The following is a 16,507-nucleotide window of genomic DNA, read 5'->3' on the forward strand; positions in this document are numbered from 1 at the left end:
CCTCAGCACTTTCTGAAAAAGCAGTCCCTTTTAAGGTGTCTCAATTTGGGCATCCAAAAACTAAGGCCACCAAATCACTACTCACTTTTCAAAATCTCATGCCATACCATAGGATAAAAGCACACAAAAGACCAGATTTCTTGTGGAAAGATTTCACGGTCTGTGACACATTTTTCATGGCCATGAATTTGGTAGGGCCCTACTTATAATCCATCATTTGTAGATAATAAACTTGTTTTATGTTTTCATCTAAACCAGTGTGCCTTTAAGTGAAGTGTCTGGAGAAGAGTCTCAGCTTGGTTTAACACAGGCTTGTTGCATATTCCTCTCCACATTGAGAGGGGGGCAAACTGGGTAATAAATTCATACTGGTCAGGGTTTCGTCCAGGGCAGGACAGTACAGCTCTGGGCTCCTAGGCTCAGAAGCTGGTGATATCTTAACTGTAGTCTCTCTATTGTTGGTTCATGCAGTGGCTGGTCAACCTCATGTAACTGCAGCTGGATGTGTCCCTGCCCGTGCAAATGCTGGTGGGAGTATAGGACCATAAGTGGTCTACAGCTTGTCACAGCAGCACCGTGTGAGTGGAAACCCAGGCTGGTGAGTCAGAGGGCTCAGTGGTACCTCAGTTCCAGGTGGCACCCCAGGGGGGAAACCATCACAATAAGTTCCACTGTATCTAAACTGGAAGAATATACAAGGTTCTTTCCCTCCTTCCCGCTCTCCTGAGTTAAGCACAAGCTCCTCTCTGCCTGCCCCCATCTTATTTACTTCACAGCCTTCATGGTTGTCTGTAGTGAAAACCAATGACCCTTGAGTTTAAAATGTAATCTCCAGGGGGCAATAATTTTTTTTAAAACCTAGTGGTAACAGAGTAGCTTTTTAAATCCAAGATTTTAACATTAATCTTCACCACCAGTGATTCTGTGCATGTTTATACAAATAGAATATGGTGTGGCAGCAGGTTCAATCCAAATATTATACTGTGATAATTAACATAGCCCTTTAAATTGGTTTAAATATTAATGCACAGTATGTTAATTTAAGACTAGTAGTAATATGAAAACTTTAGAATCCATCATTAATCCAGTATTTTTAAAATACTATATTACCAATATGCATTCAACTTCCTTCAAGAAAAAATTAGGAACCTACCAAAAAACATGACTGGCAATATTTCTGAAAATTCCAGACAATGAACAGTACTATAAACTTAATTACTACTCCTCACTAGTATATAGGTTTGATACTATGACACGAGAGATCTCTTTTAGGGACAGTATAATCACTGAGCCCTTTTTATGTCCCTAATGACAAAAAGCCATTTTTTGTACAATTATGAGAAAGTAGTGTGAATTTTTGTATGTTTTGGATAGTTGTACGATATTTAGATATATAATATGGATGGATGCAACTATAGTAAGTACACTAAATTCCTAACAAAACAAAAGTAAACCTTAGTGTATAAAACACCAGTGAATTAAATAAATTAGAAATGTCCTCAGATCTTTGTTGGTATTATTCTTTTGTTTCTGCAACACTGTTGCCATGGTTTCTTTGGGAACAATACTGCATATCGCAATGAGTAATTAAATTTTAGAAAGGGAAACTGTCAGGTAGTTTAGGATAAAAAAATATATTTAGTTAGAACAAACAGATTTGTTAAGACCTAATGTTAATTGAAATTTTTTAAATTGTATTTATATACAAATATTTTGCTGAAATATTAACAGAAAAGTGAATCCAACCTAGGCAATTAGGCAACACAATGAAATGTAGCTTAGAAATTTAGCGGTAATGCACTTGGGAAGAAATAATTTGAACTTCTCAAACACATAGGTGGGTTCACAATTACCTGTAATCACAGACCAGTGATATAATGAGACTGGCGTGTCATTGGGGGCAGCTCCCTAAAAACCTCTGATTGAGTTCAGTCACAAGAATAGTCTAAAAAAAGCAGCAATTTGAGAATGCTCTGTTAGGAATGGGATAGAGAATAATACTGAAACTAATACAAGGCCTTTATACCAAATGGATAGCACATCCTGATCCTCATTACTGTGTGTTCAGTTCTGATCACCTCAGCTTAAAAAAAACAAACAAAGCAGAAATAGAAGAAGTCCAGAGAAGGATACGGAAAATTCTTAGAAACATGGAAAGTCTTCCACACTATTTAGTTAAAAGAGGCTACAAATACAAGCTGACTTAGATGACAGAACAGAGCTATACAGGGGAAATAGAAAATGGAACAGAGAAGGCCCTCCTATCATACTTCCCCCTCCTCTCTCATATTACAAGCACAAAGGAACTGACTCCCCAACTGAATTGAAAGGCAGCAAGTTTACAAACACATTTAATGCATGGAACTGACTGCAACAAAATATTGAGGCAAACTGCTTAGCAGGATACATTAAAAAGATTAGATATTCATATAAACATCATCATCTACCATTCAGGACACAACCCAACCTTCAACTGGTACTAGGAAAAAAAACTTCTCCCACAGAGCACATGTTATTGCATAATATCCACTGCCGGAGTTTATCCACCATCCTCTGTAGTGTCTAGTATTGGTAACTGTCAGAGACAGGATAATTGACTAGAATCTCCCCTGTCAATTCCTATGAACAATGTTATCACACCAATCAATCTAGTTTCACCAACCTGCATGAATTCAAATAGTACACAAGAAGCACCAAAGATGAAGAGTAAAATTTCCTTTTTACCAATCTTTGAGTTTTCAAAAACTAAGCTGGGCTTACTTACACTTGGGGTGATTTTTAAAATGTATGATTTCTTTTATACGACAGTCTACTTTTCATCCTGGGTCACTAATCATACTATCATAGACAAGCATGAAGGTTGAGCTCCGATATCTTATGCACTTTAATTTCAACTCCAGCAAAGAATAACATTCTTAAAACTTGAGATTTTTTTAAAATAGTACCTAAAATTGCTAGAATTTTTCTTATATTATTCCATTTTCCACATATTAACTCAACTCCAAGAATGACCATAACCATATCCAAATTACTGTATTTCCTTTGAACTAGAGAAGGGCTGAGCTCCAATTTCAAATCCCAATTTGCCTAAAGTTTGAGTGTACTATATCTGAATCCAGAGTTTAATTCAAGCCCATCTCTATTTTGACTTTTTGCCCTGGAAAGCAATTCATGTCTGATAGCTTCTTCAATTTAGTTACAGTAGTTACTTGGAGAGTTCGTTTAGTTATCTGCACATCCAATTTAAATGCATATGCTGATGCAAAGTTGCAAAATGCTCTTGAAAGAGTACAACTGTCCAGCCACCAAATTAAAAATTACTTGCATGTTTTGAGGGCAATTCATTTTTCCCCTAGGAAAACTCTGCTCTGAGGCAGTTTTGTTTTTACTGAATGTTAAAATAGGTTTGATGGAGTCTAAGGAGGTCAAGTTACTTGCAAAAGGTCACATAAGTGAGTTAGTGGCTTAAGTGGGAATCAAAAGGCAGTTCTTTGTTCTAGTCCCTAGATCAGTTACATAAAACCATGTTTGCCATTTCTATCAAAATTGATCACATTTAGCATGAGATGGAGTTCTGAGAATAAGCAAGTTGAAAGTAAAATTAGAATTTTAGGTTTGTCTTTTTCATTCAATCTGATCCTTTAGCCTTTATACCTACCAAACATAACCTTTGTTTCATGCACTGCAGTGTATTAAAATAGAAATAACCAATGTGGGGGCCCACACTTACCTAATATTAAACTCAAGATTTAATTTTTTTTTAACCTAAACATACGTTGAATTTTCAAATCTATTATTTTAAATAAACAGACAAAAATTTGAGTGATGAAAACAGATGTAATAAACTAATCATATACCTGCACATAAATCAAATGAGCTTTGGCTGAAATTAAATTTGAAAGCACACAAGTACACAACACTTCATATACAATGCCAATGTGTTACTGATCACTAAACATGCACCTAAAATGAAGATTATTTAAAGGGCACAGTCAACTTGAAATCTAGTCAATTTTTTTTTTTAAGAAAGCCGTGTCAATACTATATCTGTCTCCAAGTCCTGCCTGTACTAGACATGTTTTTCTCTCCCTTGTTGCTGAGTGAAAAACCCGTACAGAGAAGTAAATTGCCTTACTATTCAGGGGAGAGCGAAGCTACCAGATGGGTACAAAGTAAACAACCTTCAGTTATTGTTCATTCTGATTTCATGTGTAAGAATAGTCACTAAAATAAATTCAGACAAAAGTGAGATATTTAAGTTGACTGTGTCCCTTTAAAAACCCAACACTTTCACCCAACAGGTAGCCAGGGATTTTTATACATTCCATTTTTTCCTTACCTGTTGAACTTCACTTTCTCCATTTGAGATTTTTTCCGTATACACAAAGGAGTTGAATATCCGCTGTAATAAAATCAGAAATGGTGCTTAAGGAACATTGGCATAATACTGATTTCAAGCAATACTGAAGGGAAAAAAACAATAAGAATGCAGTATGTTAGCAAAGGACAGATTTCATATTATGAGTCATGTAAAACAGTTTTTAAAACTGTCAACTTTAGCTAAAGATAACCACGTTTATGCAAGAAAAATACATGCTTCTATAATTAAATAAGTAAAGCAGATGTTTATGTTTTTAAAAAGAAAAATACAGGATGTTATTTGCAGAGCCTCTGCTATTTTATCCAACTGGTATAATTTAAAATATCTATGCTTCCTATTTAAAATCTGTACCTCTGAATACTATAATTGTTTACAGATACTAAACATTTAACATAATAAAGCTCTTTCAAAAAGTTATTCTTTCCACATTCTCCAAGTTTTTAATTCATTTCTGATCCTCAGTTGTTGGCTTTTGCCTGTATCCAAAAATCTGTGGGCTAGAGGCTATAAGGTGGGTATCTGTGTTTGGATGACACGAGAATGAGACCTAATTTTGTACGCCTGCTAGGAAGTGAGACTGGCATTGAATATCCCCACGTCAGAAGATGCTGGTGTAACAGCAATTACTATCCCAGTCTTTAAGTTTCTAGAGTAGGAAAGCAAAGGTCTTTCAGAATTCTTTGAGAAGGTCAACAAGCACGTGGACAAGGGGGATCCAGTGGATATAGTGTACTTAGATTTTCAGAATGCCTTTGATGAGGTCACTCACCAAAGGCTCTTAGGCAAAGTAAGCTGTCATGGGATAAGAGGGAAGGTCCTCTCATGGATTGGTAACTGGTTAAAAGATAGGAAACAAAGGATAAGAATAAATGATCAGTTTTTAGAATGGAGAGAGGTAAATAAACTGTCCCCCAGGGGTCTGTACTGGGACCAGTCCTATTCAAAATATTAATAAATAATCTCAAAAAAGGGGTAAACAGTGAGGTGGCAAAATTTGAAGATGATACAAAACTACTTAAGATAGTTAAGTCCCAAGCAGACTGCGAAGAGCTACAAAAGGATCTCACAAAACTGGGTGACTGGGCAACAAAATGGCAGATGAAATTCAATCTTGATAAATGCAAAGTAATAATGCACATTGGAAAACATAATCCCAACTATACATGAAAATGATGGGGTCTAAATTAGCTGTTACCACTCAAGAAAGAGTTCTTGGAGTCACTGTGGATAGTTCTCAGAAAACATCCACTCAATGTGCAGCGGCAGTCAAAAAGTGAACAGAATGCTGGGAATCATTAAGAAAGGGATAAGTAAGACAGAAAATATCATATTGCCGCTACATAAATCCATGGTACACCCTTGAATACTGCGTGCAGATGTGGTCACCCCATCTCAAAAAAAGGTATATTGGAATTGGAAATGGTTCAGAAAAGGGCAACAAAAATGATTAGGGGTATAGAACGGCTGCCATATGACGAGAGACTAATAAGACTAGGACTTTTCAGCTGGAAAATGAGATGACTAAGGGGGGATATGATAGAGGTCTATAAAATCATGACTGCTGTGGAGAAAGTAAATAAGGAAGTGTTATTTACGCCTCATAAACACAAGAATTAGGGTTCACCAAATGAAATGAATAGGCAGCAGGTTTAAAACAAACAAAAGGAAGTATTTTTTCCACACAACACACAGTCAACCTGTGGAACTCTTTGCCAGAGAATGTTGTGAAGGCCAAGACTATAACAGGGTTCAAAAAAGAACTAAATAAGCTCATGGAGGATAGGTCCATCAATGGTTATTCGCTAGAATGGGCAGGATGGTGTCCCTAGCCTCTGTTTGCCAGAAGCTGGGAATCACCTGTTCTGTTCATTCCCTCTGGGGCACCTGGCATTGGCCACTGTCAGAAGACAGGATACTGGGCTAGATGGACCTTTGGTCTGACCTAGTATGGCCGTTCTTATGTTCGTATGTGTGCGTGGAGCCTTCATAGGCTTTATATTACCACCAACAGTAGTTATATCCTGGCAAGAACTCTCAGGAGCACCTTGTTTAAATTCTGTCATCAAATTCAAAGTAAGGTGCAAGGAAACCTTCTCAAAACATCTGAGTTCATCTTCTCCTTGGGATAGCTCCAGCTAGGCATTTATACTGCGAGTGCACCTCTGACTTTCAACAGAGCACTGCTAATCAATCCCTGCCACCGATGGTTTATTCCCAGATCTAAAAAAAAAATATTTCAAATGGGCAGCATTTTGCTTTTGTGATGGACCAGATGGAATTGATGGGTAGGTATTTACAAAAAGGTCCCTGGGGAAGATATTCTCAACGTTTCCTAGAACATGGAATGACACCATCAATACACTCAGCAGACCATTCAGGAACAAACTACAACTATTTCTGATGAAGCACAGTTTAATACATGTAGTTGCCCAGGGGTGTCATCTTCCCTCTTGTATGTAGCTACGGGGATTGATTTTAGTTTTAATGGGGAAAATAAACGAATAGATTGCCCAGTCCTTTGCCCCACCCCAACCTTGCTCTATTAAAACACGAATTCCTGATATATTAGAGTTGTCACATGCTGGGGAGGGGGAAATTTTAAAATTAATTAAAATATTTGCCATTCATTGCTGGAATATAGCAGCTTTCACCCAGATACCTGATCTCAGGGTGCTTTGCAAAAAAAAAGAAGCCAACCATCAGAGGTGCAACTTGTTGGTTTGTACTTCAGAAACAACAAGGGGGAAAAAAACTGAAATGGAAAGGGAGTAAATTGTTGATTAAATAAATATGTCAAAATTTTAAGACGACGAAATGCTACAAAAATAATTTTAAAAAACCCAGTTGTCCCTTTGAATGTTAATGTTAAATTATGTTTAATATTTAGGGGCATATCTTAAAAAAAATAACAAAAGCCATAATAAATTATTACAGTGGGATTTTTATACATATTAAAGTGACTCATTTTTCAGTGATGTTTTCCTTTATTTAAGAATCCTGTAGTAATGCTGCAGTACAATATGTAGCCATTTTGCTCCTTACTGAAGGCTTTAACCAATACGGCTCAGATTAAAACTTTTGCTTCTGCACCTGTCCTACCATTTTACTTCCGAGAAGAAAAAAAGTAAACAACCGCCACCACAATCTAAACTGAAGTTACTCCACAAAAACTTATGGCCTATGGCACTTTAGCAATGCAGCCTCTCTACCATTTACCGGAGCCTCAGTGCATCACATAGGGAAGAGAGTGAAGCACTGGGGATTACATTATAGACTTCAAAGACACTAAAACGTCAATGACACAAAAGAAAAAACAAAAGGGGGTGAAATCTAGCTCTACTGAAGTCAATGGGAGTTTTGCCATTGATTTAAACAGGGTCAGGATTTCACCCAGAGAGTGGACATCGCATACATCAACATGGAGCCCAATGCATGGAAATACAGCAGCAAGAATACCAGCTGTTCCTATCTGGCTACATATGTGCCATGACAGCTATTCAGAGACACTACAGTGGAGGACATGAAGTTGATGGAGTGCTTCACGTTTACAGCAATGCAGTAAGTCTGAAACAGACGTCCCAGACTCACCTAAGTTTTAACAATATGAAATCAGAATTATTTACAGCTACATAAGGCATTTAACATTGAATCAAACGAAGTTGAATAGAAGAAGTTGTTCAACAACTGCATGAGTTTTCCAGGTGAGAGTCTGGCCTATTTGCTTTTAGTCAGAATGTACGCATACACAGCCAGCAGAGGCACTCTGGAAAATCTTGGCTTATGACCATCACTTTCCCTTATCCCTTTTCCTCTTGAGGACTTTAGGAATGTCAGAAATTTGAACTCTTAATTTGAGAGCATCATTTGGAAGGGCAGCAGTAAACCTCCTCAGTTCACAAGTCCCAGGGAGCCTAGAAGGATAAAAAGGCAAAATGCGACTACTCTAAAGACATACATGCAGATTTCTTCTTCTTTCCAGACTTTTGTTAAAAGCTCTGCTCAGGTACTTAAACTACAAACATATTTTTTTCCCCTTTAGATGAGAAGATAAATTTAACATCAGAGAAAAATACATTAAAGGGTGTCATTTTGATGCAAAATGTTTTAAATAATTGAATTTTTCTCCCCACATAGCATTTAATCTCCAGATATCAAAAGAAACAACAAGGAAACAGATTGTCAGCTAGCAAGAAAGAAGCTTCCTGTCCTTAATACAAAGCTGACCCTTTCCCTATGCCTTTAAATATAGCTGTGTTTATGAACTATCAAAATAATGAGAGAGCATGTTATGAACAGTTACAAAAAAAATCACTACTAATAGTAATTCATTTGACCACTGAAATAAAGTTTTTTTATTTTAAACCTATTTTAAACCTATTTTGGGTTAAGATCAATTTTAGTCAAATTCCTTAAAATATTCTTTTCAGGCATAGAATTTTCTGAGTTTTATTAAAACTATGCAAGAAAAGTAAAAACCTGTTAGCCAAACTGCAATTTTCAACAATGAATTAAACCAGAAATCCACACTAAATTCGGATCCCACCAGTTGGAGAAAGGGATAAATCATGGAGCAATTCATAGATCCCCAGATCCTTCCTTCAGGTTACAGACGAATTGCTCTTCTACCTCTCCCAGCAATTCTATTACTTAGATATCTATTTCCTATATAACACAGCTATTAGAGCAAAATTTAAAAAGAGCAAAGAGCAAAAATTATTTCCCTCTGCATATCAGGAGAATTTTAATCTTACAAAAATAAAAAAAACCCGTCATCTCTGTACAAACATTCAGTTTTCTCATTTTTCTCAAAACTATGCAAGAAAAGTAAGAAACCTATTATTAGCCAAAGTGCAATTTTCAACAATGAATCTAAACCAGTAATCTGCACTAAGGATTGTTCCAACTGGAGAAAAGAGTAAATCATAGAGCAATTCACTGATCCTTTTGCCTTTTATTGTTATTTAACCAGTGCACAAAGCACATGTGAACATTTACATAGTGTTATTTAATTTTCTAAACAGAAAAAGTGTCTTTAGCCAACTTCCAAAAGAAACTGAAGAGATTCCACAGATTGAAAGGTAAATTTAAATTCCAGAAACTTACAAAAAAAGAGAAATATTTGAGAGAGCATTCTCAGTGCGGTTTGCACAATGTATTAGCATCTTTACTTTATTCTCCCCACCCCTTGCTGTTTAATTGAGTCTGCTTAACAGATGGCAGCAGAATCCTAGCTCACTTGAACAGGAACAATTACACAAGTGTTTAATGAGATGGTCATTCAAGATTATTTGTCCTGACCCATCATCACTCAGTCCAACAACAGCTCTAGGAACATAGGAATTGCCATGCTAGGTCAGACTCAAGGTCCGTACAACAGGAGCAAGCTCCAGATGCCTCTGACAAAGGTGCAAATAACTTTACGGTAGGCAGATGTGGGGTTATCTGTGCCCCTCCCCCAAACAAAGGTGTCATTCTAATTCTAATAGTTAGACATTGTCTTACATCCTGAAACGTGAAGTTTAGTTTCCCTTCCAGTACTTTTTTTTTCTTGGCATCAATCACCACCACTTTGGTTATTCTTGTGGTTATCCAGTTTTTTAAATTTTGATAAATTATGGACAAAGTATTTCCTTTTCTGTTTTAAATTTGCAGTCTTTCAATTTCACGTGCCCTTGTTCTTGTGTTTTGTAGCTCCCTACCTATCTGTTCTACACCATTCATTATCTTATATACTTTTATTATGTTCCAACTTAATCACCTTCTTTCTAAAGGTACACAATCCCATTCTTTTCAGTCTCTTCATATGAAAGCTTTTCCATCCCCTAATCAGTCTTGTCACTCTTCTCTGATCACCCTCTAATTCCACCAGGTCTTAGTAGGGTTCGAGCCATGCCGGTACACTCCGGAACGCTGCAGAACACCATTCAGGCGTTAATATTATTTTGAGAATTCTTATGAATGATAGTACCAGAAGAGTGTTCCAGCACTTCCTTTTTTACATGAAAGTCATAAAAACTCCTCAATAAGTCTTGAACAATGGTCATCAATAACTATTATTAAAAGTCACACTAGACCATTCTAGGTTTTTTGTGCACACATACGTACATTTGAAAGTCTGGAAAGTTAGAGGTAAGTTTCCACAAACAAGCCTAATTCTCCTCCTTATGTATCCCTGAATACCTTACTTTTATATTGGACAGACCTTGCACCCACTCAGTGTATATCTTTTCATATTTCCAATAGTCATAGATTCCAAGGCCAGAAGACACCATCGTGATCATCTAGTCTGATCTCCTATATAACACAGACCTTCCTCAAAATAATTCCTAGAGCAGATCTTTTACAAAAACATCCAATCTTGATTTAAAAATTGTCAGTAATGGAGAATCCACCATGACCTTTGGTAAATTGTTCCAGTGGTTAATTAAGTTCAATGTCAAAATTGTATGCCTTATTTCCAGTCTGAATTTGACTAGCTTCAACTTCTAGCCACTGGTTCATGTTATTCCTTTCTGCTAGACTAAAGAGCCCATTATTAAATGTTTGTTCCCCATGTAAATACCATCAACCATAATCAATAACCCTTAATATTTTCTTTAAGGTTTAGCTAACTAAATTGAGCTCTTTACGTTTATCACTATAAGGCATGTTTTCTAATCCTTTAATCATCCTTGTGGCTCTTCTCTGAACCCACTCCAATTAATCAACATTCTTCCTTAATTGTGGACACAAGAACTGGATACAGTATTCCAGCAGCAGTCACACCAATGCTAAATACAAAAGCAAAACAAACTCTCTACTCCCACTCAAAATTTCCCTATTTATGCATCCCAAGATCGCATTAGCTCTTTTGGCCACAGCGTCACAATGGGAGCTCATGTTCAATTAATCATCCACCACGTCCCCCAAATCTCTTTCAGAGTCAGTGCTTCCCAGGACAGAGTTCCCTATTCTTCAAGCATAGCCTACATTCTTCAAGGTGGTATGGTTCATCCCTATGGGTGTTCCACTCTAGGTGATTATCAAGTAGTACCCTCTGCAGAGGGGTAGGACTTCAGAGTCAAGTCTAGGATTGATGACAGACCAGCAGAGCCAAATATGGCGTCAGAAGCTGAGGCATGAGTGACTGCATAGTGTTCAGCAAATGTATGAGTGGACGTCCAAGTCACAGCTTTGTGTCTTTCTGTGATGGGAACATTATTAAGACAGGCTATTGAAATACAGAGGTGGAGAGAGAATGATCCTTATCCTGAAAGTATACGTAACATCTTTTTGTTTTAAAAACTATAAAATTACTACAGCTAAGTAACACAAAAGGAACTAATAATTCATGCTAACTAAATATTAAGAATGAGAGAAAAAAATCAGTTAAGGTATGCTGAGGCAGTTGAGAAGGAAGTGAGGGCAGTTTGCCCACACAACTCAATATATTCTCGGTGCAGGGCACAAGGCTGCAGAGGGCAATTGCGTGGGCCGAACAAACACTGACACTTAAAATCTCCGATCTGAGGTACATGGGATGCAAGTGCACCTAGAGTGCTGCTCCCATAGAGACAATACTCAAAAGAAGAACATCATCTGTTTTTACCCCCAAATACAGAACAGAGACATTTATTGAACACTTCTGCCCTTTCTGCGCCACTATTGATAATGCTACCATTTCCATCCAGTAATTGACTAATACTATTGTCAGGATGCTTTTTGTTCCTAATATATTTTTTAAAACTCCCTCTTACTGTCCACCCACATCCCAACCATAGCCTTATCCCTGTGTCCCTTTGCTTCCCCTATCAATTCTCTACAGTTTCCAACTTCTGACCTATATTCACCACCATCCATTTCCACTTTCTTCCTTTTGTTATATATATTTTATAGCTGCCTCCACTTTCCCTCTAAATCAGGTTAGTTTTTTAACGAGCACAGCTTTTTCCCTCACCTGTGGGACTGTGGCGTTTTGGGCATCTAGTAAGGTGTTCTTATGAGATTCACCATCATCATTTGCATTTTTTCTGATTAAATTCCTCCTCTCTACTGATTTGGCTCATAATTTCTTTTCAGCTTTGTGAAAATTGGTCCTATTAAAGCACCATGTATACATATTGCTTGTCTGGACTTTGTTCTGCTTGCACATTATAAATGAGATCAGATTCATGATCACTTGTAGCTAAAAGCTATCATTAATTTTTAGTTCTGTGATGAGCCACATATCCCCTACTATAGAAGCCCATACGCTATCCTAGAATTTTGCCATTACACAGTGAATACCAATCTAGCCAGAAAACCTTCTCATTCACCCTCCCCGAATGAACCAGCTGAAACATCCAGTCTCTTTTTCAACAAATACAGATGTGTCCCTCCTTCAGTGACATTCCTACTATAGTCAACAAGCAACATTTTGAAGCATCTTAGCACCTACACATAGTCTTCAAACATAATACACCATAAAGTGGGCCATGGCAAGATACAGAGGCTGAGTTAATGTTATTTATGGAACCTGAGCTTGGAATTTCCAGACATTGATTCGCCCCCATTCATATAGTTCTCCTGTCTTCTGCTGATAGGGCTATACACTGGTGAAATGTACTAACTCTGTCAGACATCATAAGTTCCACAAAGATTGATGAATTCTTAGGAGGGTTATTGTTTCATTGTTCTCTTGTATTCCCCCATCTACCTGTCTCTATCTGTTATCTATTTTCTTAGACTGTAAGCTCTTTGAGGTAGGACTGTCTTTTTCTTCCTGTCAAGTATCAGGGGGTAGCCATGTTAGTCTGTATCCACAAAAAGAAAGAGGAGTCCAGTGGCACCTTAAAGGCTAACAGATTTATTTGGGCATAAGCTTTCGTGGGTAAAAACAACACTTCTTCAGGTGTGTTCCTTTTCTTCTGTGTTTGTACGGCACCTAACACAATGGGGTCCGGGTCCATGACTAGGTCTCCATGGTGCTATGATAATACAAGCCATGGTAATAAACAATTCTCAAATCTGCAGAATGGACTCCTATATACACCCACATAAGAGCCCAACTGTACATGTCTTCTGGACCATACCCAGCTCCATCATCTGCTATTCAGAACCCTCTCCACACTACTCCTATACTTGACCATCAATTTCCCTTTCCCTTCAACATCAGAGCACACAGATTATGATACTTACATTGGAGTTTAGAGATGAGATTACAATATGTGCAGGGGCTAATGTAGAACTTCCAAGGGGCTGGCGGATACCAAACTAAAATCACAAAATATTTATGGTTTCCAGAAGAGTCCTGTTCTAGCTTTGTGTGGATAAGTATGTGAAACAACTGGAAGTCTTTATAATACAAAACCCAATTTCCCCAAACAGAAGTTTTCAGAAAATTAAGACTCTCCTTTTTGAAAGATACAGAACTCAAAAACAGCTAGTGTGATTAACCTGAAACTTCCCAAACAAAGCTCCTCTTTAGCATCTAGTCATGGTTTTGGGTTTTATATGTACTTACGCACTTCCCAGCACAGCTGTCCTGACTCACCAATGGCTTTGAAGCTTTCAGGGCCTTGAATAGATAAAGTAAACAAAACAGCAACCAATTTGCAAGGAGAAGGCAGCTTCTGATGCTGCCCAATTCATATAATCTTAGTGATGAGTGGAATGGGACTTTGAGGCTCACCATACAAAATTTGAAGCTAAAAGAAGTGTGTGTGTGTGTGTGGGGGGGGGTGTTTTTTAAACTTGGGGAATGGTTCTAAACTCAGACCAGTAACTAACATTGCTGGGTTGTTTCCTCAGCTCCTGAAGACTAAAGTGAACCCAGCAGCAACATTCTGCAGTTACCTTCACAAACATACATAAATGTGATTGTTAACACTGTATCTCTTCGTCAAGAATAATACAGGCTCAGACTATTAGTCAAAGCAGTCAACCATTTGCACATTGGTTTTGCTAACCAGAATTAGAAATGGCAGACTAGAACTGAATCCAGCTTTCAAACTGGATGGCATTTTTTCTGCTGAAGATAAAACATACTAGCGGCCAAAGTCAGAAAAAAAATTAAATGTAAAACATTTGTGCAACATTCAGTGAATGGTAAATGAAGTGCAGCTAATTTAGCAGTTACATCACAAGACATATTTTTAAAGAACTCTTTATTGTCTCTGTAAGTGCTTTGTTTCCAGTTTCCTGTGAGATTTTAAATAACTGCTGCCTCAGGCATGGCAGTAAAACTCTCCACTAGCAGACCACAGTAGCCTGTCTCTACACTGGGCATCTCTGTGAAAAATTTCCAATTGTTGCAATCACTGGTTCAGCTACAAGGGAAGGAATACTAGGGCAGGCAGGGCTTCAAGTGGCTGATGTTATTTTAACACTATCCGCACAAAACTTCCCATTGTTACCATTGGCAGAGCTACTCGTGGTAACTGTGGTGGGAAATATTTTTGGGGAAACCACACAACACAAAAGCAAACCCTTGTGGGAAACAAAGCCCTAAGAGACAAATGTTTCAAAGTTACCCACTATGTTTTCCAAACCAAATCGGGGTAACAGATCATTGTAAGGTCATTAGACCAATCTGTTCAAAACAAGGTGTCACTTGTCTACAATGGCTTTTCCCCTCCCTAGAATGAGGGTTATAACAGTACAATTATTATACAGTTACTTAATGTAGGCATGGGCACTTTTTGTGGTTCAGTTATACTTATTGATTGTGGATAACAGAAAAGAGGTGTTTTCAGGAAAGTTTTTTAAATTATTGCTCTTTAGTACATTATTTATTAGGCACAGTGTGCTTGGCATTGCACAAGACAAAGGAAGACATAGTCCCTGCTCAAGGAACTTGCATTATAAACCGATAGAGAGAAGTCGGACACAGAGATGAGCTAGGCCAGTACCTGTACGAGAGGCAGGGCTTGGGTGGTCTTCTCCTCTGAGTTAATACCAAACCAATGCCCCAGTATGCTCTTAAAGATCACTGTACTGCTTGTGCCACAAGTACTCCTCGTTCTTTGTACTGCTGAAAGTGCAGCCTTTTGGATGAGAGATATAAGAAGTAATTCAAGATTCCATGATGCTTCTCACAGGAGCAGAAGTGCTAACCTAGATTAACACTGTAGCCAAATAAGCTAGTCTACAAAATAGCTAAATGTTCAGGAATAGAGAAAATATAGGTGCATTAGGACAACAATCCAGGCCTTGGCTGGGAACCACAAATACGTAGTCATCACCTGGATTACACAGATGACACTTCACTCCATCAAAAGCCCTCTCGGTGAAATCTTGACCATTCCCCCTCCCCAGTTGAAGTCAGTGGAAGTTTTGTCATTGACATCCATGGAGCCAGGATTTCACCCTGCTTTTTAACCAGTGATGGTGTATAGTTAAGCCTCTTCGTTTTCAGTTTAAACAGATTTTTACCAAAAAAACGCCAGGTTTTACAAAAAGTATTATTCGCTTTTTTCCCCGATTTTCACCCTACACTTGTTATTTTTTTATACATTTGAATGATACTTGCATTTTCCTAATAAAATACAATACATTACATGAGATATATGCATTACGATAATACATTAGTTTGTGTGTATATGCATACCTGCCTGTTAAAGTAAGGCTATGAATTAGTCTAGAACAGCGGTCTTCAAACCTTTTTGATCGCGCATCCCTATCAGTAAAAAAAATTCTGAGCACGTACCCCCTGCTGCGCCGAAGCAAATAAATAAAATAAATAAAAAAAAAAAAAGTTGTCCTGCCGCACACCCCCAAGCATTTGAAGCTGTTAGCAGAGAGCGGGCCTTGGAAAAGATTCCTTAAAAAGATTGCTGTAGGACTTTTGGAAATTACACTGAAGGACTTCGCATAAGATAATGAGTATTTATAAATATTTTAAAATATTGGGCCCAGTTATTACATGTAAATATTTATAGGCTAATTGTTCAAAGTCTACAACAGTAAACTGTTTATTCAAATGCAAAGTTTTATTTGGGGATTAGAGATATATTGTTTTCTTAAACTCAGAGGTGGCATTGTGGTTTGAGTTCTGTTTTAGTTCTGCAGCAAACCACATTGAATTCCATTAATCAACGCATTAATCTAATTAATATTTCCCCCCATTTTTCCATCCACCAAAATAAACCCTGATATTTACCCAGAAAA

The 16,507-nt window shown here is 37.6% G+C and overlaps 1 protein-coding gene across 2 annotated transcripts in view; it reads right to left on the minus strand.

Moving 5' to 3' along the window:
• The window catches only part of CACHD1 (cache domain containing 1), a 207,610-nt gene that overhangs the window by 123,166 nt on the left and 67,937 nt on the right, over window positions 1-16,507 (minus strand). For both annotated transcript variants that reach the window (XM_054037560.1, XM_054037561.1), the window contains exon 2: window positions 4,340-4,402. In XM_054037560.1, the coding sequence (XP_053893535.1) occupies window positions 4,340-4,402 (63 nt within the window). The remainder of the gene's footprint in view (window positions 1-4,339; window positions 4,403-16,507) is intronic.

The sequence above is a fragment of the Malaclemys terrapin genome, chromosome 8, assembly GCF_027887155.1.
Source record: "Malaclemys terrapin pileata isolate rMalTer1 chromosome 8, rMalTer1.hap1, whole genome shotgun sequence".
NCBI classification, from domain to species: Eukaryota; Metazoa; Chordata; order Testudines; family Emydidae; genus Malaclemys; species Malaclemys terrapin.